Source organism: Schistocerca serialis, chromosome 7 (genome assembly GCF_023864345.2).
Source record: "Schistocerca serialis cubense isolate TAMUIC-IGC-003099 chromosome 7, iqSchSeri2.2, whole genome shotgun sequence".
In the NCBI taxonomy this organism is placed as follows: Eukaryota; Metazoa; Arthropoda; class Insecta; order Orthoptera; family Acrididae; genus Schistocerca; species Schistocerca serialis.
The window spans coordinates 332,587,734-332,612,551 of NC_064644.1; the positions used below are offsets into that span (position 1 = coordinate 332,587,734).

The window sequence follows — 24,818 nt, forward strand, 5'->3', positions numbered from 1 at the left end:
TCTCGTCGCCACAACAAAAACAGAGTTTGCTTACTTTTGCTTTAAAGTTCGAGCTCATCAAACAGGCATCTCGTGCCACAATGACGGACTACAAACAACATGACACGAAGGTCACACCCACGCCCATCTGAAAATTTGTCTAAGCCTTTAATCGACAATGTGTGTGCTCCAGCCTCACTGAAAACACATCTTGCGGTTAGATTAGGCAGATACGCAGAGTATAAAACCGTACATGCACAGGCAGATTGCAGTGGTGAAGATGAGGCCCACTGTGTGCTTGCTCTTTCTTTTGGCAGCCGGTGTCCTGGGTCGCCCGGGAAGACCTGGAGCACGAGGGCCTCCCAACAAATTCCCCAAGGACTTCATCTTCGCAGCTGCTACCGCGTCCTACCAGGTGGAGGGCGCCTGGAATGAAGGCGGTAAGAACTCTTTGTCTTCGCGCCTGAAACATTCGGTATTACCTACGCTTAAGCACCAGCATGTTCTTGTGTGTTAAAAGACAGAAATGCCATGGAAGACCTTTCTCATGTGCAATTTGTCAAGGTGATAGTTTTTCTCAGTAAGACATTTTAAGTGCATGAATATTGCGAAGTTCATGGAGACATTGATCTGAATCAACACCTGCAGACATTTGGTGGCAATAGTAGCTACTCCAGATATAAAATTTCTTACTAAAAAAGATAGACAAATAAAAAGCACGATCGATTTCGCGCACGTACAACGACAGAGGTTATTCATGCGAATTACATGTCATATGAAATGGCTGTTTATGAGGCAGAAACTGGTGTAATTGTTTAATATTTACCGGGGCCAACTTCTTTGATAGCCGCACGGACTCCCATTGGATGGGACATTGTAATGTTGCGAACGTAAGTTCTTCAATCGAGAACGCGAACTTATATTCAGAGAGTTGTTTGAGTCTAGTTGGGCCAGTACGTTCATGAGTCATTCGGAATAAGAGTAGTGGAATTACATGGAGCTCAAATAGATATACGAAACACGAGAATGATGTGGGCGATGAATAAAACAGAGAAAACCTAATGACTACAAAGACTATTAATTAATATTATTCGTGAAAGGGAAAACTACAGCATACGGAGTGGATGACATTGTCTTATCTTCAATAACTGTGAAGTCTGTTCAACCCGCTATGGTTTTTACTAATGTGTGACTTGATGAATGCTTGTACTGTGTCGCAAGTATCTGCATTTGACGTGCTTCAAAAAGTCCACTCAGCTGAGACTGCGCAGTAGTGACTGAAAAACAAATGGATATTTTAATCAAATAAATTATTGTAAGTGTGCAGGAGATTTTATTATCAGTAAATTGGTGACAGTTGTGGATCGTATCGCAACTAAAATATCTTGTGATGCTTTTGAACGAGGCGGAACAAGGGAAACGGTATGACAAGTATATAGGACAATGTTTGTTTCGTTGGTCGAGTATAACCTTGGGTGTAAGGTACACATGATGCAAAAATAAAACGGAATAACTGCCTTAAATGAAGGAAGCAGGGAAGTCAACGGGCAAATCATTACAAACTACAAGCTGTTTCAAAAGATGCATCTTATTTCACAACACTGCATCTTTCATGTGAATGAAGGCTGAAACTTGGGGTCAATTTTAACTTTCGCATCGAAAGTAAAAGTTGACTTTGGCGCCAGCTGTAAGGTGCCAGTTCATGTCGCGTCGTTACCGGCAGGGGTCACTGTGGTGCAGCTATCTAGTTCGCTCGTTCGTTTGTTGCACAATTTGTGTTGAGTCGCGATGCCGATAACATGGCAACAAAAGTAGTTTTGCTTCCTAGGTCGCATGATCTCAAGATTTGCGACTTTTTTGTGGAGAGTAGTGAAAGACGCCGCTTATGTGCCACCCTTTCAGCAGCTTTGGGCGTATTACGACGCCACACAGCAATAGCAGTGAACGCAGTAACTTCAGACATGGGAATAGTTTGACTATTGCCTTAATTTTTGACGGATTAACCGACAGTGGTAAATAAAGCAGTCTAGACGGAACTCCGGTCAGAACTCATGTCGTATGCTGAACGTGAGGTAAAGGAACAAACAGCCCTTTTTCTGTCTTTGGTGTGAAACTCGTCTTGCTCTGGAACAGAAATTGCTATCTAAAGCCAGTGCTGGACATTCTGGACCTGTTGGAGAACGAATAGTCCGGACGGAACAGTTTTTCTTTTCTTTCTTTTGCTTGTGCCTTTTTCCCACAATGACGCAGGGTCAGCAAGGTTAAACGGATTTGGCAAGGTTAATTTAAGGGGTGGCCGGATGCCCTTCCTGCCGCCACACCGTACCCCCTGGGACGGAATTAGTGTACCCCCATTGTCTGTGTCTAGCGTAATCCATGGAATAGTGCGAATGTGTTCAGATGCCTGCAAGCCGTGCAACTGAGGCGGGACGTGGGGACCAGCCCAGTATTCACCTAGCGGGATGTGGAAAACCGCCTAAAAACCACATCCAGGCTGGCCGGCACACCGGCCTCCGTCGTTAAGCCGCTGGGCGGACTCGATCCAGAGCCGGCGCGCCTACCCGAGTCCAGAAAGCAGCGCATTAGCGCTCTCGGCTAACTTTGCGGGTTCAGTCCGATCGTACCGATATTGGAAGCAGAGTTTCTCGCATGAGACATTTACTCATTCACACAAGAAAACTGCTTCATTTAAAGAGGGTGAAGGAAGATATGCTGACAACTGACCATGAAAGACTGGAAACTTCTTTTGATGAATATATTTTCTGCTGGTATATGATGGATGCACGGCATCATGTTCATCACAAACGATAGAAAACCTTTTGGAGTAACTTCGTAGGCCACTAATGCTGCAAGCTCCGGGAGACCTTCCCATGTTTTAATGACGTGCAATTAGTTCACTGGTCCAGGCAACTAGATCAAAGAGTCAGAATGGCTCCATCGAACTGCAGGACATTAAAGTTCCGCAGAATTCCTTGTCAGATTAACGATGATAGTAACATTACCAAACTTGTCATCCAAGATGCTGATTGTCGAGTCTGTCTAAATCTCCGGCTAATTGCTGTGAGGAACCTTCGAGAGTAATGAAGTGGCAGGACTGCTACATAAACTTACACCATATGTGAAAACCTTTCGTAGGACCTGAAACAACATCACAGTCGATATTCACTTAACGTGCCAAACGACGAGTTTTGGCGGGGTGCTGTCCTCACATCCAAACACTTCGGGAATGCCTACCACAGCGAATCACAGAAAAGCAAATAAGTCGCCAGGTTTTGATGGAATCCCAATTCGAGGTTACAAAGAGTACTCTGCAACATTGGCCCCATACTTAGTCTGGATGTACTGAGAATCTCTCGCCCAGCTCAAAATTCCAAGTTATTAGAAAAAAGCGCAGGTGACTAGTGTAAATAAGAAGGGTAAAAGATTGGACCTGCAAAATTACAGAGCAATATCTTTTACATCGGTCTGTTGCAGAATCCTTGAACATATTCTCTGTTCGAACACAATAAATTTCCTTGATAGGGAAAAGCTTCTGTCAACAAAACAGCACGATTTTAGAAAGCATCATTCGCGCGAAACTCAGCTTGCCCTTTTCTCAAATGAGATCTTGTGAAACATGGCTGATGGGCAACATGCGGATACCATATTCCTACATTTCCGTTAATCATTTCTCACGGTGGCAGACTGCCAAGGTTAACGAAGGTACAAGCATACGAAACAGGTTGCGAGGTATGTGAACGGCTTGAAGACTTCTTTAGTGGCAGAACCCAGTATGTTGTCCTCGACGTCGAGCGTTCATCAGAGACAAGGATATCGTTATGAGCGCCCCAGGGTAGTGTAATAGGACCGCAGTTATTTTCTGTATACACAAATGATCTGGCGGACAGGGTAAGCAGCAGCCTGTCGCTGCTTTCTGGTGATACTGTGGTGCAAGGGAAGGTGTCGTCTTTGACTGACTGTAGGAGGATACAAGATAACTTAGATAAAATTTCTAGTTGGTTTGATAAATGACAGATGTCTCTAAAGGGAGAAAAACGTAATTTAATGCCAATGAAACCCAAAAACAAATCAGTAATGTTAGACTACTGTATTAGTAGGGTGTTGCTCGACACAGTCACATCGATTAAATGTGCAGGCATAATGTTGCAGAGCAGTATGAAATGGAATGAGCATGGTAAGGAATGTAGTAGGCAAGCGAATGGTCGACTTCGGTTTATTGGTAGAATTTTCACAAAGTGTGATTCATCTGTAAAGGAGACCACATATAGGACATTCGTGCGATCCATTGTTGAGTACTGTTTGAGTGTTTGAAATCCACACCAGGTCAGATTAAAGGAAGACGTGGAAACAATTCAGAGTCTGGCTGCTAGATTTATTACCGGTAGGTTCTATCAACACGTAAGTATTATGGAGATACTTCGGGACTCAAATGTGATTCACTGCAGGGAAAGCGATGTTCTTTCTGAGGAGTACTATTGAGAAAATTTAGAGTACCGGCATTTGGAGCTGACTGCAGAACGATTCTGTTGCCGCCAACGTGCATTTCGCGTAAGTACCACGAAGATAGGATCAGAGAGCTTACGGCTCATACAGAGGCATATAGATAGTCGTTTTTCCCTCACACTATTGGCGAATGGAACACTAAAGGAAATGACTAGTTGTGGTACAGGGTACACTCCGCCACGCACTATACGGTAGCTTGCGGACTATGCATGAGCTGTAGCATATATTTCATCCACCAATACTCCTCCAACCGAATTCTTTTAATAAAACCAAATAGCGTTCTCATTCTAAACTTTTTATGATATGTATTTTCTAACCGCTAGTATCCTGAGATACATGAGCGAAGAATCTGTGCAGAGTGATATTCAATGTAAGTTGGTGGCTGGAGAACAAAATAATTACCCTCATTTAATAATTCTTCTTTGTACAATGTTTTAACTGTTGATCAATATGTGTTGCAGGCAAAGGTGAGAGCATTTTCGATCGCATGTTCCACACAATTCCAAACATCACCACCGATGGCAGCAATGGCGACGTGGCGTGTGACTCCTACCACAAGTACGAGATAGACATACAACTCGCCAAGGATATGAACGTGAGTGTTTTTCGTAATTGTATTACTCTTACAACATAGTGGTGATCCTCTACAGAACTGTGATCTATTTTAATGTCTAGTGAAATGTTTGATTCATTATTTAACGATACACAAAATAAGAGCGCCGTAGCTTCAAAATTCGTAGGAGTCTGAAAACTGACGATGCTTGTAATGCGCTGCTTGAGATATCAACACTGATTTCAGTCTTGTAGATAAATTGAAAATCAAGAACATTATTCACTCGGTAGCCTTCAGTAATAGTAGTCTGATTAATTACATTGCTTGGCAATTGTTAAGGAATAACTGGCACTTGCTAAGGAATAACTGGCAATTGCTATGGAGCAATCGGCAAATGCTGCGGAACACCCAGCCAATAATAGCAAAAGGAAATATGGAGGTCGGGATGAGTTAACTCCAGAGAAACCTGTTCATGAATATCCTGGATGCATTGGATAGTTCATGCATCAAGGTGTTTCACGAAGGTCGTCGTCGAACCTATTAGCGTGACATTCGGGCTTGTGGTACAACAACACGTCTTCGAGATATCATTTGAGTAGACGAGCAGATGGAAGGCTCTAAGCTGATCGGGGTGTCACTACTATGGCCACAGTGATGGGAGCCTACAAATGTGTCATCTAGCAATTAAAAAAGGCCGCTGAAGATGAAGATGCCATGCGAAAGCATGCCCATGGTTGAAGGCGGACCACCACACCGAAAAAGGATCGATACGTAGCCCTAGAGGGGAAAAGAAAGAGACATCTCACTCTTATGTAGATCGCTGCAGACCCTGCAGCCACTACCGCTGCCCGTGCCTCTACCCTGAACCATTTCGCTACGATTAAATCAGGCTACCTTCTATGATCGGAAGCCTGTTAAATGCATCTCACTACAGTCGTGCCACGGTCGGTCAAGAAAGCGTTCGCTGGTATAAGGAGCATGTTGGATAGGGGCAGCAACAGAGGTCCGGAGTCATGTTATTCGATGAATCCTGTTTCTCTGTGGCAAGTGATTCTGGCCACAGGTTAATGCGGAGAAAGAGGGGAACACGTTACACACCACAGAATGTTCATGAACGTCACTGGTATTGCCTAGGAGTTTTGGTGAGTGCAGTCGTTATGCACAATGACCGAACACCGCTGCATATCTTTGCGCGAAGCAACAGCACAGCGGTAATGCAGGGAGACTATTCTAGATCATATCCGTATGGTTACGGGAGTAGTAGGTGCAGACTTGCTCTTTACGGACGACAGTGCCCACTCACACCAGAATGTTGAGGTGTCGGACCCACTGGAAAGTCAAGATATTGAACTTAACGGATTTCTCTGTATACTCTCCTGGCCCAGACCCTATACCCCATGGCTGGTATGCTCTTGGCAGACAGACTGCTCAACGAACACCGTCTCTCCTAAACGTGAAATACCTCAAAAACGCCTTGAGAGAGGGATGGAGCAGTATCTCCCAAGGACGCCTCAACACGTTTGTAGCCATTATGTGTAACAGGTGTAAAAAGTGCATTAATGGCCAAGGATGACATACTACTCACTGAGTGTCCGATATCAGTCTTTATGTCGGTAGTCTGACCAGTGTCAAGCATAAACATTGTTTATATCTGTTACCCTGCTTTCTCTCCCTCCGTTACTGTGTTTCATGTCATCCATTATTGCCTATGGTTAACTAGTCTAGCTGCTCCTTAGAAATTATCAACTAGTGTATTTATCATACCTAAAGGATAAACACTAAATAATTCATTGCATATGACTATTGTGTGTCGTAATCGACGCCAGTATGATGTAATCATCAACCAAAGAAGTGAAAAGGATGTTAAATCAATGTCGAACATCAGGACACTTTCTGTATTGTATAAGGAATAATATGCGGAATACGATTCGTCATCAAATTCTCTGAATTTATTATCCTCAACTACAATTGATTGGCTATGTATAATTTGATGAACGAAGCATTTCCTCTGGTACCATTCTTAAGCTACAAGTCTACCATTCTATATCATAGCCTTTTGTCAGTAAATACGCTGAGGCTTACAGAAGTGTTACATAACTAAGAGGTGAGTGATCAGAGAGCCACGGCCTTGCGTCAGTTCAGCAGTACCGATCGGCTAGCTCAGCTGGCGGAGAGTAGCTCTCACTAGGAACAAAAGAAAAGAAATAACTTTCGCAGAAGTTTAGAAAAATATCGCTTGTTTCGTAATATCGTCATGTTCTGCGAGACACAAATTTAGAATTCAGTTAATTAACTTGTTGTTTGAGGGAATAATTCAGAAAAAGCATTTTTGTAGGATAGCTGTAACTGAATGTAGCCCTCTCTTGAAAGGTATGAAATACTCAAAAATTATGAAGGTATTTCTACTAAATGTTCGAAATTGCGAATCAAAACGTAATATACTTAATCGTTTAAAAATTGCTATTGCGTTTAGAAGTGCTTATTCTATATTAATATCATGTTCTCTGTTAACAACTTTTCATAATTATAAATCGTCGTTTCACACTCAGAGCAACGGAGGAAACAATGAGTGTGTTAGCTGTTCTTGCGCGTGTGTTTGTGGGTGCTATAATCATAAGAGGTCGTCTGATTCTATGTTGAGAAAGTTTAATTTAATTATTTATGTACTTAGTTAAGCTGATCGGTATACGGTCTAAAGGCCATCGCTCACAGCCATTCAGGCTTTCCTCCTGAGGTTCTCTTTCTAAACACTGAAGCCAGTAGTAGTCGTGTTCTATACATCTGAAAAATAATAGTAATGAAATACAAATAATAGTAATAATCGTAATGGTGATAATAATGAATATCATAACGTACCTAATTGATCGACGGAGGGTGGCGGAGAGTGCTAATGCGCTGCTTCCTGGACTCGGGTAGGTGCGCCGGCCCCAGATTTAATCTACCCGGCGAATTAGCGGGGGCTGGTATGCCGAAAAGCCTGGATGTGGTTCTTAGGCGGTTTTCCACATCCTGCTGGCTGAATACCGGGTTGTTTCCCACGTTTCGCATCAGTTACACGACTCGCAGGCATCTGAAAACGTTCGTACTATTCCATGACTTCCACTGGATGCAGAGAGCTGGGGTACACTAATCTCGTCCTGAGGGGTACGAGGTGGCGGCAGGAAGGGCATCTGGCCACCCTCTGCACCTAACACAGCCAAATCAATAGTAACAAGGCCAACTCCACTTTGACGCAGGACAAAAACACCAAGAAAGACAACAAGAAATAACTAATTATAAGGATCATATTAAAAGAGGCGAAAACACATTTTTAATATCGCAGCAGTTTGGCATCTAATACCAAATGGTTACTACCAAAGGCCGTGACAACAATAGGGGGAGAATAAGCTTAGTTAATTGATGGCAGCGTCATAGTAATAGCGATAAAGGATGGGGAAAATTGAAGAAACAGGAATGGTGAAAACAAAACCCGACAAGAAATAACATGAATTTATAGGAAAAAGTAGGGACGGGGTGGAATCGTCAATGCGGGACAAGGAATGTGGGGTAAAATTACATTCGTGGACAAAAAGAAGACTATTTAGTTACATCGACAGCGAATCTACATTAGTGCTAACAAGCTGAATAAAGTTAACATATCATCAGTTCGAGGAATGGTTTGAACAACACAGTGCTTCATTAGGCATGGTCGTATGCCGATGCCTTCCTGCGACCTTCGAACTGACTTACACGGCCAGGTAACATATAAAAACTTAAATTTCGTTTTGATTGCTGCACGATTTTCGATTATACGTAGGCTAGTGGCCAGTTCCACATGCCTCTCCATACCGCATCCTGTGACGCGATTGGCAGAGGATGACACGGTGATCGGTCGGACACTATTGGCCCGTCCAAGGGCAAAACAGGGAACTTAACCTTTACCTTGCTAGTGAGTTTGTTCTAGAAATTAAATGGAAATGACTTACAGACTATTTTAGCGCTATAAAAGGATACATCAGAAGTTTGGAGTCCACAAAGTAAACCTAATGCTGAGTTCGTGAAAAATGAGTAGGGACAAAGTCAAACGTAATTTGAAATTCTAAGCGAGTCTGTCAGCATTGTGTTTGTGCCACAGGTGGACGCATACCGCTTCTCCGTATCGTGGCCCCGGGTTCTCCCCACCGGAGACGTCAACAACATCAACCAGGAGGGAATCGATTACTACAACAAGGTGATCGACGGCTTGATCGCCAAAGGCATCACTCCAGTGGTAAGAGCAACCTCAGTGATCTGGTTTCTGTACCTTGACATTAGATCACTAATCAAAAGTGACGTCACACGGTGGTGTATATGTTTGTTGCAGGTGACGATGTTCCACTGGGACCTGCCACAGACACTGCAGGACATCGGGGGGTGGCCCAACCCTAGGCTGGCAGAATACTTTGTTGAGTACGCCAGAGTGCTCTACGACAACTACGGTGACAGGGTAAGCGACAAAAGAGTGTTCTGGGGTTACAAAGCCGACGTACAACTATGCATTTATCTTCTTATTCAATATTACGCTGGAATTAACTACTGAAATATAAGGAAAAAGGCATTTCCATCAACAGTTAGTCGTTCGAGACTAAAAATATGTAGCTTAATAGAAACGACGCTGTCTTGACTTAGAAAAACCAGAAGCAGAAAAAAGGTACGAGGGTTCTATTGCGATGAAATAGATGTATTGAAACTTGCAACCGTGATGGTAAGTGGGAACACAGTCTTATGACTGTCTATAAATGTGCCTCTGACTGCAAAAATGATCTTCAATTTCGTTTATTGAGCCATGATCGATTTCGGTGCCACTATCACAACCTACAGTTGCAGCTGTTCACATTAACAAGCATTTTAATGTAGTAGCGCAATGGGCCACTGTTTTTCCTTCTGACTGTCCACAGAAAAAGTCATATATTCCGAGAACTGTCGCTGTCGCTTGTTCATTTAACGCTTCTTGCGTTTGCCTTATGCCATTCGGAATCTATATCACAGTGACGAAGTAGCTTCATCAAACCTACGCTAACTCTAAAAACAACGCTGCGTGTTCTATACACACCACAAGGTGCACGCAACAGAAGTGCATGCGCACAATGACGCTATTGTATGGAGTGTCATGTGGTACAATGCTACTTGTTACTGTGTACTGGCACACCACCTTCTGTCTCACGTGCACACCACTGTATGGTCTGTGGATTTCTGGTTTCGTCCTCTAAACGTAGGTGATCTTAGTTCCATCTGCATGTGTCCCCATCTCACTGTCTGCACTTAGTAGCGCGTCAGTTGCTCAACCAGTTGTTGGTTGCAGATATCAAACATTTATCGCTCTACCACATAATTAGACTGAGGTGATATCCAATGGATTAAAGTAAACGAACATAGGATGACAGCTATAGTCCTGTTTAATGAACTAACCACGTGTTGTGTGAGCAGGTGAAGTGGTGGCAGACGTTCAACGAGCCGGCCAGTGTCGTCTTAGGCTACTCTGGAGGCTTCCTTATCGCCCCAGGCATCAACTCGTCAGGCGTGGGAGACTACATGGCGGCCTACACCCTGCTCAAAGCACACGCTGGGGCCTACCGCCTCTACGACGAGAAGTACCGACAGACTCAGAAAGGTAAATATCGTTCGTCATTATGGCTCCGCTCACGAAGAGTGAAGCAAATGTGAGCCAAGTGGTATTCAAACTTGAGTACCCATCTTTGGCGACCCGGTAAATGAAATTCTAAAATCTTATAAGAAGATCTGTTTACTGTAAACGCAAGTCTCATATCACGCAAGTCATGTAGTGAGCGATCTCTACAAGTGAGGCCTACTAGGTTTGATTAGTACAGCTCGTCCAATTTACATTATACGAACCAAAGATCACAATTTGCCCTTAACAGTCACTTCACACCCTGTACGTCACTGCATCTACAACTAGGTATGCACTAAGCACCTCTTTGTATGCTGGGGAGTACTTCACATCAATATTAGCCTGTTCTTATTCTGTATATTTGCAGACTGAAGCGACGAATGAAAATTTGTACGAAGTTCGAGATTCGAACCCGGGCCTCCTGCTTACTAGAAAGGTGCGCTAACCACTACGCAACCGGGCCCAGTGGCTTTACACAACTACGTGGACTACCCTAGCACGCCTCCTCAATGCAAATTCCCATTCACGCCTCAGTCCACTCGCTATTCTCCATAAACTCGAACAGCATTTAGAGGAATTTGGATTGAGGAGCGGGGCGTGATAGGGTAGTTCACGTAGTTGTGCAAAACCACTGTGCCCGGTTGCGTAGTGATTAGCGCACCTGTCTAGTGAGCAGGAGACCAGGGTTCGAATCTCGGCCTTGGTACAAATTTCCATACATCGCTCCAGCATGCATACGTGCGATATAGATATTTGAGACCTGAAAAGGTTTCTGGAACCATACAGTCTCATTTGATCATTCCTATTCTATTCCATTTACATATGGTGTGGGTGAAAATTGATTGTCTGTGTGCCACTATAAACACTTATCGTTCTCTCACGATCGCTATGCAAGATAAAACAGCATTGTTGCACAATAAACCTCGATAACTAATGTTACATAATGTAGTACTGTTAAAGAGGAATAGTAAGCTTATCTCCTAGCAATCAAAAAAGTCTCTCCCTAAAACTCTGTATCAGCTCCTAAATTTGTTGAATTCCTTTATTTTTTTTCACGGAAGCTCAACAATGCCTTACTGAGCTTGATCTTCTGCAGAACACAAGCTGATAATCGCTGATGCAGAGGTCTATCTAAATATTTATCAGTTTAGTGCTAAAACCAATCGAGTTTAGATGTTAAGACGACCGCTGAAGGCAACTAACGTTCGCGTTGCAGTCCCACAAAGAGCAGTGTAGGTTTGTTAAAAATATAATTTTTATTAGGTATTAGTTCCAATTTTGTACGTTGTGCCGCACTCAGTGCCTGTAGAATAAAGACGCACTTTCTAACACTAATCGCCGTTGCAGTACAAATTCATGGTGCAACGAATCGTTGTGAGTCGTTACGCCCATATTCTGTTTATACACTCGTTCTGAGGTTAGCGAAATGTGGCGTCCCGGTAACCAGCAACGAGAGACGTTTATATTAACGTCTGCAATGTAGCAGTAGTACAAAAATAGTAAATCGCGAATTGGTGAAAGGGAAGGAAGTGGTTGGAAGGGGATGGTGGTCATTGCTTTGTCCATAATTAAAATTAATATTCCTGAGCATATTTGCTCTAATAAAATATTACATCGGACAGTAACAAACAGAAATCTAATTTACAATAACTTTGTATATTATCACATTGGCATTATCCCGTTGGATTTCCCAAACACAACGACTCATACGTAGTTCTCTTAAAAACTTAAGGATCTTGCTATCACATGACATGTTATATCAACACATTGCAGAAAACCCTGATTCGAGTGCAGCATTGTTCAGCTAGATATCAGATCAATGAGATACACACTAGATACACGTCAGCACTGAGTGTGCAAGTTCTGCACGAAATGTCGAGTTTTACCAATACGCAAGACACTGCGCAGAGATTGCGCATGACATTTGCAGATAGAGATGATGACACATCTTATTTGGTTCGCCCCACGGAATTCACAAATATTTGGTCCATACAACTTGTATAACTACGAATCAGTATTACACTGTCTGATGATGTTGATGACTAATGGTTTATATCTCTAAACACCGTGGGCATCAACGCCCTGCTACAGGCCTCAACATTTCATAAAATTGTTTCATTTCGTCTATGAGATTAGTCCTCAGCGACCTTTAATGTGAATACGCTCTTGGCTTTTGAGAGAAGTTTGTGAATAACTTTCAAACCATCTTTGACTTCCTCTGGGTGAAAATTGGGGACATGATATTCATTTCAGTTATCTTTGCTGTCCTATCTCTGCGTATTGAATACACATACATTTCCTATCTTTCAAAACTGTTAAACATGCTACCAATGCTTTCTACTTACATTAATTTGCTGAAACGTCGTCCACTTGTTAGTGCCTCGTGTGTTGTTTCTCTTAGCTATCGTACAGAGTGTATAACTGGCATGTATCTCTCTTATCACAGGAAAGGTCGGCATCACAATTAATAACATGTGGTATGAACCCGCCACCGACTCTGCAGCAGACATTGAGGCAGCAGAACGCAAGATGCAGTTCTACGTAAGTACCAGGAACTCTTATAACCTTTCCTGTATTACAATAAGGATGTTAGTGCCCTTCAGATGGAGGGCGAAGGCTCTGATTAACACGGTGTGCCATAACATTACTTAAACAACCTGCCATCCAACGTTAATTCCTGGCTAAATCTGAAGAACTGTTTCTTCAGCGTTTCATTCATTATGAAACAATGTTCTTAGAACCGCTCTTGTGTTTTGCTTTTCTAATAGTGATCAGACGATGTTATGTCATCAGGTCCAAAATATACTGTTCAAGACGAAATGCAACCCACTGAATGACTTTATTAACATTGTTTATATTCCTTATAGTCACGAATCAACATACTAAGGAAAGCTACGCTCTATGACAAACAAGCTACGTACCATGAAGGAATTATCCAAATGGAACAAATGGAACGGAAATCGGTAGATGGGTTGTACACGTACAGACAAACAAATGATTGCAATTTCAGAAAAATTGAATGTTTTCTTCAAGAGAAAGTGCTTCACAAATTGAATTCGTCACTAGCGCGTAGGTTTACTTCTGGTCCTTATGCAAGCAGTTATTCTGCTTGGGATTAATTGGCAGAGTTTCTGCTTGTCCTCCTGAGGGATATCGTGCCAAATTATGTCCAATTGTTGCGTTAGATCGTCAAAATCCTGAGGTGGTTGCAGGGTCCTGCCCATAATGCTCCAAATGTTTACAACCGGGGAACATCCGGCGACCTTGGCGGCCAAGGCAGGGTTTGGCAAGCACGAAGACAGGCAGTAGAAACTCTCGCCGTGTATTATAAGCCCAGGATGTCGTGCCATGAAGGGCACCCAAACAGGGTATAGAAGTACCTAGACCTAACTAATCTAAGGACATCACATACATCCACGCTGGAGGCACGATTCGAACCTGCGACTGTAGCAGTCGCGCGGTTCCAGACTGTAGCGCCTAGAGCCGCTCGGCCACCCCTGCCGGCAACTGCCATTCACTTCACAGTGGTTTACAGAGTATAGATGCAGATGTAGATTTATGCGCATCTGTTGGCTTCACCTACAAACAAATAAATCGCCACTTTCAAGCTTTACTTATGTGTATAGCTACCCTACAGGCCAGCGTTCACCATCCTTACGGAAGTCACATGCCACATAGTACAAAGATCAGGGGCGAAGGAAAAGTCTGTACAGTAATGGACAACGCAACAGGACCATGCCTGGAAAAGTACTGTGGTGTTCAAAGGAATTTTCATATTGATGACTGCTTTACTGTAGTCAACACTCACTCACAGCCTATTTCATTAACAGAGTTTGTCTGCAGCTGTATCACAGAAAATCCCAGAAGGGTCCAGAAGAACAGAAACTGTCGCAGATGATTCCAATTGATAAGTACTGCAAGCGAGCAGCTTGCTAGAAGGGTCGAATATAAGTCACATGAGCTCAGCTTCACATGCCTTAATTTGTAGCATGTCACTACTGGACATGCCCATGTCGTCAATCGTCTCCTAGGTTCCGCATTGACAGTGTGACCAACACTTAATTACTTTCAGTACTCTTTCCAAGACTAAAAGGAATTCCATTCTTTTTGCCAAAATCATTTTTCGCATTCCAAATATATGCAACTACACTCCTGGAAATTTAAATAAGAACACCGTGAATTCATTGTCCCAGGAAGGGGAAACTTTATTGACACATTCCTGGGGTCAGATACATCACATGATCACACTGACAGAACACAGGCACATAGACACAGGCAACAGAGCATGCACAATGTCGGCACTAGTACAGTGTATATCCACCTTTCGCAGCAATGCAGGCTGCTATTCTCCCATGGAGACGATCGTGGAGATGCTGGATGTAGTCCTGTGGAACGGCTTGCCATGCCATTTCCACCTGGCGCCTCAGTTGGACCAGCGTTCGTCCTGGACGTGCAGACCGCGTGAGACGACGCTTCATCCAGTCCCAAACATGCTCAATGGGGGACAGATCCGGAGATCTTGCTGGCCAGGGTAGTTGACTTACACCTTCTAGAGCACGTTGGGTGGCACGGGATACATGCGGACGTGCATTGTCCTTTTGGAACAGCAAGTTCCCTTGCCGGTCTAGGAATGGTAGAACGATGGGTTCGATGACGGTTTGGATGTACCGTGCACTATTCAGTGTCCCCTCGACGATCACCAGTGGTGTACGGCCAGTGTAGGAGATCGATCCCCACACCATGATGCCGGGTGTTGGCCCTGTGTGCCTCGGTCGTATGCAGTCCTGATTGTGGCGCTCACCTGCACGGCGCCAAACACGCATACGACCATCATTGGCACCAAGGCACAAGCGACTCTCATCGCTGAAGACGACACGTCTCCATTCGTCCCTCCATTCACGCCTGTCGCGACACCACTGGAGGCGGGCTGCACGATGTTGGGGCGTGAGCGGAAGACGGCCTAACGGTGTGCGGGACCGTAGCCCAGCTTCATGGAGACGGTTGCGAATGGTCCTCGCCGATACCCCAGGAGCAACAGTGTCCCTAATTTGCTGGGAAGTGGCGGTGCGGTCCCCTACGGCACTGCGTAGGATCCTACGGTCTTGGCGTGCATCCGTGCGTCGCTGCGGTCCGGTCCCTGGTCGACAGGCACGTGCACCTTCCGCCGACCACTGGCGACAAAATCGATGTACTGTGGAGACCTCACGCCCCACGTGTTGAGGAATTCGGCGGTACGTCCACCCGGCCTCCCGCATGCCCACTATACGCCCTCGCTCAAAGTCCGTCAACTGCACATACGGTTCACGTCCACGCTGTCGCGGCATGCTACCAGTGTTAAAGACTGCGATGGAGCTCCGTATGCCACGGCAAACTGGCTGACACTGACGGCGGCGGTGCACAAATGCTGCGCAGCTAGCGCCATTCGACGGCCAACACCGCGGTTCCTGGTGTGTCCGCTGTGCTGTGCGTGTGATCATTGCTTGTACAGCCCTCTCGCAGTGTCCGGAGCAAGTATGGAGGGTCTGACACACCGGTGTCAATGTGTTCTTTTTTCCATTTCCAGGAGAGTATTTAACTTATGATCATCTGAGACAGTATGCATATAAGAATTACTACTTAAGATTCTGCAATTTGGCTACTGATTTCACCTAAGGAATTTATGTTCCAGTCTGGCCTGTACAGTCACCCGATTTTCACGGCCAAAGGAGACTGGCCTGAGGTGGTGAAGCAGAGGATTGCGGCAAACAGTAAGGCTGCGGGCTACCCCAGGTCCCGACTAGTGGAGCTCACACCGGAGGAGGTGGAATACATCAGGGGTGAGTAAACGACACCAGCCACAGCTAGTGCGCTTTGCTGGGCTTGTTCGTGCTTGAATTCTGTCCATTATAAAAGGTTCTTCGAAAGTACTTTCAGGGTTTCAGATGACCACAGCATGAAAACATCAAGAAATACGAAAAAACTTCTCGTATCAGCGGATATAGCTTGTCTCCAAGTTTCAACTGGTAATATGCGCCGTGCCATAGTTGGAGAGCGCAATACTATCGGCAGGTATTTCAGAATATGGCATGTAATAGATTGATGGGTGCATTTCTTGTCGCTGAATTCGCTAAATGAAAGTCAGTTGTGACGTTCAGCGTCAGTTTCATGCTAGATATCGTTTAAAATCTCCAACGGACAGAAGAATCCATGAAGGTAAGACAGATTCCGGTAGACTAGCTGCTTATGTAGTGTGAAGGAAACAAACTGTCCAGGACTATCAGCAGAGACAGTGAGCAACTGTGGGAATCGTTCGTCAGGAGCCTTAAGAAATAGTCGACACATGCGAGCAGAGAACTGCAGATACCACAGTCAAATGTCACCTCATCCTATACAATCGTCTGCTTGTGAAATCATACTGGATTCACTTGCGTGCGCTGACTGCTCGGCAGAATGAGCTTCGTCCTATATTTTGGAATGCCTTGCAGCAACACAGAAATCGGTTTTCAGTGACTAAGCCACATTCCATGTATCTGGTAAGGTGAATTGTCATAACATTCATGCTTTTGGCACAGAAAATACATAAAAAGATTATAGAACATATTCATGATTCACTTACAGTTAACTTCTTGTACGCCATATCCTCTTCAAAAGCTTTATGAACCATTTTTCATTGCGGAGAAAATTGTGACTGGTTTCATGTACTTGGTCACACTGCAGTAATGGCTTATTCCACCATTACAGCAAGACAGCGGAGATTTCATTTTGCAACATGATGGTTACCTCAGTGTCGAATTGCTTCAACGTTGGATTGGTCATACTTCCTATCATAATGCTCTTCTTCTCCAGTTGTCCCCACAGTCATCTGTCTTTGATTTATAATTGTGGGTTATGTAAAAGACAGTCTGTTCCTGCATCTGCCATCACTAAATCTGAATAAGTGACAACGAAAGATAATTACTGCCGTCGCTGATATCGACCGTGACTTCTTGAGATCCTTATGTCAAGATTTTGGCTAAAGTATTGACATTTGCCACGCAGCAAGTAGTGCTTATACTCAGCACCTGTAATAAGTTAAAAACTTGGAGACATGCGCTCGTCACTGATATGTGTCTCTTTTCTGCATGTCTTGCAGTTTTCGTGCAGTCCTCTTCTGAAAACGCAGAGATACTTATCAATACTCGTGTTGGAATGCCACACACAAATCACATTTCTACAGCTAGGAGTCATAGGGGACCGAGCTCCTTACACTCAAGTAATTCCTCACTCTTTTTCCTCAAACAGGAAAGACTCTCACAATGGAACAGTACATTTCTTAATAAGAAACGTTTGGGAGCAATCATACCCAAACCGAAAGTTCTATCTTGATATTGCTGCCATGCACTTAGGAAATACTGTAAAGTTTTTCTGTATTTTACTTAGAGTACTCCACTGTTTCAGTTGCTTTGCGGGGCCAGACTTTTCTCAGGTATAAATGTTATGAATAAGGAATTAACATCATTTTATTCTTGGCAAAATATCGAAGTGGAAACAAGGCCAAAATGCAGGGAAATGTATTCTTTTGGACGACATGAAGCGATAATAGTATCTTGAGCTTCGCTGTTAATGAGACTCTGTTGGATTCAATTATGTTATACAAATGTCAGGAGATGAAAACATGGAGAGGCATGAAGTGACTGATCATGTAGGTACAGTTTGTATAACTTGAGCTTCATACTTTGATTCACTGATAATGCTGATAAGTCTTTGACCTGTCACTTCCAGAATTGATTAAGTGTATACAAAGAAAGGTGGAGTCTCAGCTTTATTTGATGTGCACATGAGTATGCGAGAAACTATTTAAAATCTCTACTAACATAGCCTCACGGGAAATAGGTAATATATCGCACATATCTTCAATGAGAATTCCAAGAACTAGTAACTGGGGTATGATCAAGAAACAGGCTCCGGCATTGGATGTTCCGTTCTCGTAGATACAATACAGATAAAAATTAGTCATATAACTGGACATTGAATAGTGTACAAACAATCAAGCAACTAATGCTCTATCCGTAAATGGAACGAAGGATCTTCTGCATATTGCAGCTAAAGGACTAACGTTCCTATGCCGTGTACAGCTATTATCACAGTATAAAAACACATAACATGTTCTCTAAGAGTACCAAACAAGTACTGCCTGTTATCTTCATGAACTGATAGTGAATTTATCTTGTTTGTAATAGTTATCAGTCGCTTTTAAGATTTTGATCCACAAAAAATGAATGGGTGAATTTGTCAGGTATAAAAATTGGAAATAAACCACATCATTTCAAACTCATGTATATGTCAGTATTGCAGGATTACACCATTCTACCTCACTGGTTACCATTGGGTGTTATAGAGTATTCTTTTGTTTACATTACTGCGAAATTTCTGCCCTTGTACCGTCAACAAATGTTTGCAAATCTATAGCCCATAAAAAATTGATCTTCAGATAACACAATGATAAGAACGAAAATGTGCAAAGACACAGGACTATAGCGACGTCTCGCGATAATACTTTACAAGCATTTGAAATTAGTTTCGCAATAGATATTGCACAGGAATGAAAACAAGATAAACAGATATTTTAATTAATTTAATAACAGGTAGTGTGGTGATCTTGCCTTTCAGACTATTTTTGGTGACCGTGAACCTTGACGCAACTGAATATTTCGCGTTTTCTATCGATAGGAGAAAAATCTGTCAGCCTGTGCGATTTATGAAGTATTTTCTCGGTCCGTTTGTTGCATGGTTAAACAAACTTCTACATTTGTGAAAATGCTGTATCAGCTATAAGTACGTGTGTGACAGTGTACTGTCTTATTTCAGGCACGTCTGACTTCTACGGACTGAACCACTACACGGCCAACCCAGTATCAGACGGCTCCAGCGGCTACGACCCCTCCATGGAATTTGACGCGGGCGTCGTTATCGGGGAATACACGGACGCACCGCAGGGGGCATCCACCTGGCACAGGGTTCGTAGCCTCGCTGTACAGAGAGTCACTCATTTCTGTCTGTCTTGTGCTTTATATCTCTGCTCTGTGATGCATTTACAGAAACCAAACGAGAAACTTGCAAGATAGTACACACAACGTCCTCGATTATTTGTTGTATACAGTGTGTTTCAAAAAAATTTAAACGAACTTTGGAGGTAAGTTCCTTACGACGAAAGAAGAAAAGACATTCATATAATCATATGTGCGAAAATCCTTCGTTTTCGAGTTATTGATGGAAGTTAACATTCAACGACTTTCCAGGTGCAATCTAACAACGGCACTTAGCTATGCAGCCGTTTGACTCATTGCAACCTAGATGGTGTTTTCTTGCCAGGGAGACTTATTTACATTCGTCATTCGTCTGTCTTCAACGTGTCCATTGTGTGTATTTACTAGAAGTACCGAGTTATCTAAAACTGATTCTTTCAAACATGACAGGATGTTTATTTCGTGAGCGGCCACACATGATTTTTACATACAACCACACAAATGTTACTAGACACAAAGCCGCACATCTGCGTTAGACGGCTTTTCCAGAGCGAAGACAACTGAGTCATCCAGCCTCTGGTGCTGTGTATCGGTGCGTTGCCGAGTTCAGATCCTTAGCATCACAGGTTGTTAATCGAAAAAGACCACGTGTTGCTTATACGCTTGACAAGAAAAATCACATTCTACGGGCTATCGAAGAAGAACCTGACATCAGCGCAAGACATGTTGCCCTGGCATATCGTACTTCTCCAAGGTCAGCATGGAAGATTCTTCACGAACCACTCACGTATCCGTACCATCTTTAACTTCTGCAGGCCCTCACGCCTGTCGATCACGCACCAAGGGAGAACTTTTGCCAGTGGTATGTCGCAAAAACTGCCAATCCATTGTTTGTCTCTTCAGTTTTGTTTATAAACGAGGCAACGTTTAGAGGACGTGAAACAACAAATTTCGGCGACCAAACCATATGGGACGATCTCAGTCCTGATACTACAATACAGGCTAGAATCAACATCAGTTTAATTGGATGTGACTGTCTGGTAGGGTCCTACGTTCTCCAAGTATGTCTTATGAGATCTGTCTAAAGGGACTTTATTCAGGACACTCCAACACCTAATAAAGGATGTGACCCTGCAAACAAGAAGAAACATGTGGTTTATGAGTGACGTAGCTCCAGCACATTTAAGTCTCAGTGTAAGGGATGCACTGGCTGGTATCTACCGTGACAGATGTACAGGTAGAACAGAACCAGTTCCAAGGCCTCAACGTTCCTCCGACCTCAGTCCTTTGGATTATGATCTTTGGGGACATCCTAAGCAATTGGCCTACGCAGCATACCCCCCTCAGATGCATAAAAATCTTCAATGACGTATCAGGGAAGGCTGAAAAACCCTTCGAAACCATCAGGCAGTATTTGTAATGGCGCGACAGTCTATGTTTTGACCAGTGCATGCGTATTTAGAAGCAAGAGGGGACGTTTCGAGCATTTATTGTGAGTTAGTGACTCGATGAGCTTCGATTACCTAAGCAGGAAGTGTTCATATATAACTTGAAAACGGATTTTCGGACAAACGTTGATGTGAATTTTTTTTCTTATATTGGTGAAAGGGACCTGTGTGAAAGTTTGTGGAAGTATTTTTGAAACACCCTGTATATCCCAGTTTCCTATCATCTCTACAGTTCGTATATCCTACAGCTCCCTCTAGTACCATGGAAACTACTCCCTGATATGTTAGCACATTTGGTCTCGTCCTACCCTTTCTTCTACTCAGTATTCTCCACATATTCCAGTACTCGTCAGTATCCCACAACCCATGATTCACTTCCATTCTACGCTATACTCCATATGCAGACATTCAAAAAATTCTTCTCCAATCTGAGACCTATTTTGAATACCACTGGACTCCTTTTAGCGAAGAATTCCCTCTTGCCTGTGATAACTCGCCTCTTACATCCTCCTTGCCTTGTCCGACAAGCGTTATGTGTCTTGCAAGATGGCACAGTGTCTTCCCCCCGTCTACAAGTTTATCGCATGTCACATGTCTGCTACATGCAATATTCTGCAGTAGCTTCACGTTTTAAACAATAAAAGACAAGGCAAAGGGAAACACCTGAACATTTCTACGATGTTATCCTTCATGCCAGAACGTCTAATTGCCACGTTACTCTTGCAGAGCACTCCTTGGGCCTTCCGCAAGCTGTTCAACTGGCTCGCCCAGCAGTACCCTGGCTACCCGATCTTCGTCATGGAGAACGGCTGGTCCGACACTGGAGAACTCGAGGACCAGGGCAGAATAGACTACTACACGGTGTGTACTCTGTCCATCTGTTTTGATGCAAAGGACATTATCAGAAACTTATGCTGTATTTCTTCAGCAGGTTGTCAGTGAGAATTTTTTGGAAAAGTAGAAAATCCATACACAGGTCACATTTTTTGAAAAATAGATGAAATTATTGCTGTTGCGTAGCATATAAGGAGACACTGTGGACACGTCACACTCACAAATATTTCTCAACAACATTTAAAAAACAATTATCGTGTTATTTGTGAACATTGTAATAGAGCTCTCTGCAGTGGGACTTTGAAAATGTTGCACTACACCATCGCACCCATATTTACATGAAACAGATAAACAGTGTTTGTTTCGTTTTTTCTATTAACGTGGTTCCATCATCTTAACCATTACATATATTTCATAGCTTCTATTTATTAAAATATAGGTTCATTTGTTGTTAACAGAGCTACTTGGCTGAGATGCTGAAGGCTATTAATGAAGACGGCGTCGACGTCATAGGCTACACAGCCTGGAGTCTGCTGGATAACTTTGAGTGGGGCACAGGATTCACGTAAGTAATTCTAGACAAACGTGATCAATTGCTCTCAAACATTGTTATTACTACTACGGGCTATGACGTTCTCAGAGTATCTCAATTAGATAGCATAAAAAATTTTACTAATTCCAGGAGTACATATGCAAGATATGTGTCTTGTAAACGTAACTGCTACGTGCACATCTGTTATTACACCCAATCATGTATATGTAACGTGATAACTAAAAAGATACACTAATTGCAGCCATAAAATGCTTTCGCTTCATGTGCAGCTTGTTTAAATATTATACTTTTCTGTTGTTTCAGGACAAGATTTGGACTTCACTATGTGGACTTTAATGATCCGGATCGCAAAAGGACGCCCAAGGCATCCAGCAAGGTCCTTGGACAGATCTTCAAAACGAAAACACTTCCAGCTAAATACCTGAAGTAATGCCTGAGAATGTGTGCACTGTGGAAACAATAAAGAAACTGTCTTAATTACGCACATCATGTATTTTCTTCTCTATTACACCCACTTTCCATATATGACTTACGTAAAGAGTATCTTCGATCTCCACCTGAAGACGTAATTTCCCATAATCTGGAATCGTTTCTCTGGAATAAGGTTGAAAAATGAACTGTTTCTGGCTCAGAAAGTTCTGAGTTAGAGTCCCATCAAACAAATTTTCTGAAGTTTTATCTGTTTTCCGTGAATTTCGAAACACTTAATACTTAAATACTTACTGTTGTAGCGTAATTTCTTGTTTCTAATAGGAAATGGTACACGCCTGGTCCATACAATCCTTACTCAACAACATATTTTCTGGTATAGTGTAGATCAGTTCTAGATCGATACAAATATCTTTCTCCAGATTTGTTACAACAGTAACGAATCATCATTGTTGGAGTTCGGGGTTAAAAATTTCCCCCATTACTTTCAGGTAAATAATGAAAACTATAGGCAGACAGAATATTGTTCATAATCTTTTCTTCGTCTTGATTATCGGGAAGATTTAATTGTACACAAGTCATCTGTCGGATATTCTTATTGCCCATGCAGGCAAACTGTAAAACTTTATTTGAAACGCTCCTGAAAAGCAGAGACGCTCAAATAATACTATGTAGAGAAAGCTTGTTAAATCCTACAACTGATAGCAGTGAAATTATAGGGAAAATTTAAGAGTATATCAAAGGGATAGGCTAATAGAAAATGGAGGTGGTGTATTTGTCGCAGTAGACAAGTCACTCAGAACCACCGAGACACAAATTGAAGCTGCATGAGAGATTTCCTGAGCAACATTCAGTATCACAAAGTGAGCACAAAATATTAATCGGTTCCTTCTATCGACCACCATACTCACCTCCTGAAATAACCAAACACGTCAATTCGCTTGTAATTTTGTTCCCCAATCACGCAGTAATCATCGGAGGGGACTTCAATCACCCAACTAACAATTAAGATAACTATAATTTTATTAATGGTGGGTGAGACAAGGTATTACAGGGATAATTAATATATGCCTTCTCTGAGAACAATTTGGAACAGACATTTCGAAATCCTCTCATGGTGAAAATAGTTTAGATCTAATGGGAACAACTAGACCTCACCTCTTTGTGGAGGCCATATCGAAACTGGTATCAGTGAGTATGAAACGGTTGTGGTACCCATGGTTACCGAAGTACAAAGAACAACTAAATTAAGTAGGAAGACATATACGTTCAGTAAGCTAGATAAATATGCAGTAGTGTCATTTCTCAATGTAGAACTTGAAACTTTTAGTACAGGACAGGATCATGTAGAAGAGCCAAAAAGAATGGTTGACCATGCAGTGGGTAGCTCGTAATAGGAGGGACCCTCCGCGGTATACTCATACAGTCACTGTAAAGAAACTTCTAGAAGACAACATAATAGGTTAAAACAAAGCATAGGGTTACACACAGAAAGGCGCTAAAAGAAACGAGTTTGACTGTCGAGAGAGCAATACGTGTAGTCCTCAATAATTATCGCAGCAGAATACTGCCCAAAGATCTTTCACAAAACCGAAAGAAATTCTGGTCGTATAAAAAGGTTGTTAGTGGCACCAAAGTTATTTTCCAGTCATTCATAGATGATATGAAACTGAAATTGAGAGTAGCAAAGCCAAAGGTGCAATACTTAACTCAGTTTTCAAATGCTGCTTTACAAAGGAAAATCCCAGAGAACCGCTCCAATTTAATCCTCGTACCGCCGAAAAAGATGAGTCAAATAGATATTAGTGTCAGTGGCGTGGAGAAACAGGTCAAATCGTTAAAACTGACCAAAACTCCAGGACCCGATGGAATCCCCATAAGTTTCTAT

At 42.8% G+C, this 24,818-nt stretch overlaps 1 protein-coding gene across 1 annotated transcript; it reads left to right on the forward strand.

The window, feature by feature from the left end:
- The first annotated feature begins 232 nt into the window (after positions 1 to 232).
- On the forward strand, positions 233 to 22,931 carry LOC126413065 (myrosinase 1-like). The gene is made up of 11 exons (XM_050082962.1): positions 233 to 419; positions 4,944 to 5,077; positions 9,150 to 9,284; positions 9,378 to 9,500; positions 10,481 to 10,664; positions 13,129 to 13,223; positions 16,351 to 16,498; positions 19,509 to 19,657; positions 21,841 to 21,975; positions 22,407 to 22,513; positions 22,805 to 22,931. The coding sequence occupies exons 1-11, from the start codon at positions 233 to 235 to the stop codon at positions 22,929 to 22,931; spliced, it is 1,524 nt and encodes a 507-aa protein (XP_049938919.1).
- Positions 22,932 to 24,818: the final 1,887 nt, after the last annotated feature.

Bases quoted from the DNA above. Each gene is read 5' to 3' on its own strand.
- LOC126413065 (XM_050082962.1), top strand. From the start codon at position 233: ATGCACAGGCAGATTGCAGTGGTGAAGATGAGGCCCACTGTGTGCTTG. The intron at 9,285-9,377 runs GTAAGAGCAACC...TGTTTGTTGCAG, and splicing joins CCAAAGGCATCACTCCAGTG to GTGACGATGTTCCACTGGGA. The intron at 19,658-21,840 runs GTTCGTAGCCTC...TTACTCTTGCAG, and splicing joins GGGCATCCACCTGGCACAGG to AGCACTCCTTGGGCCTTCCG.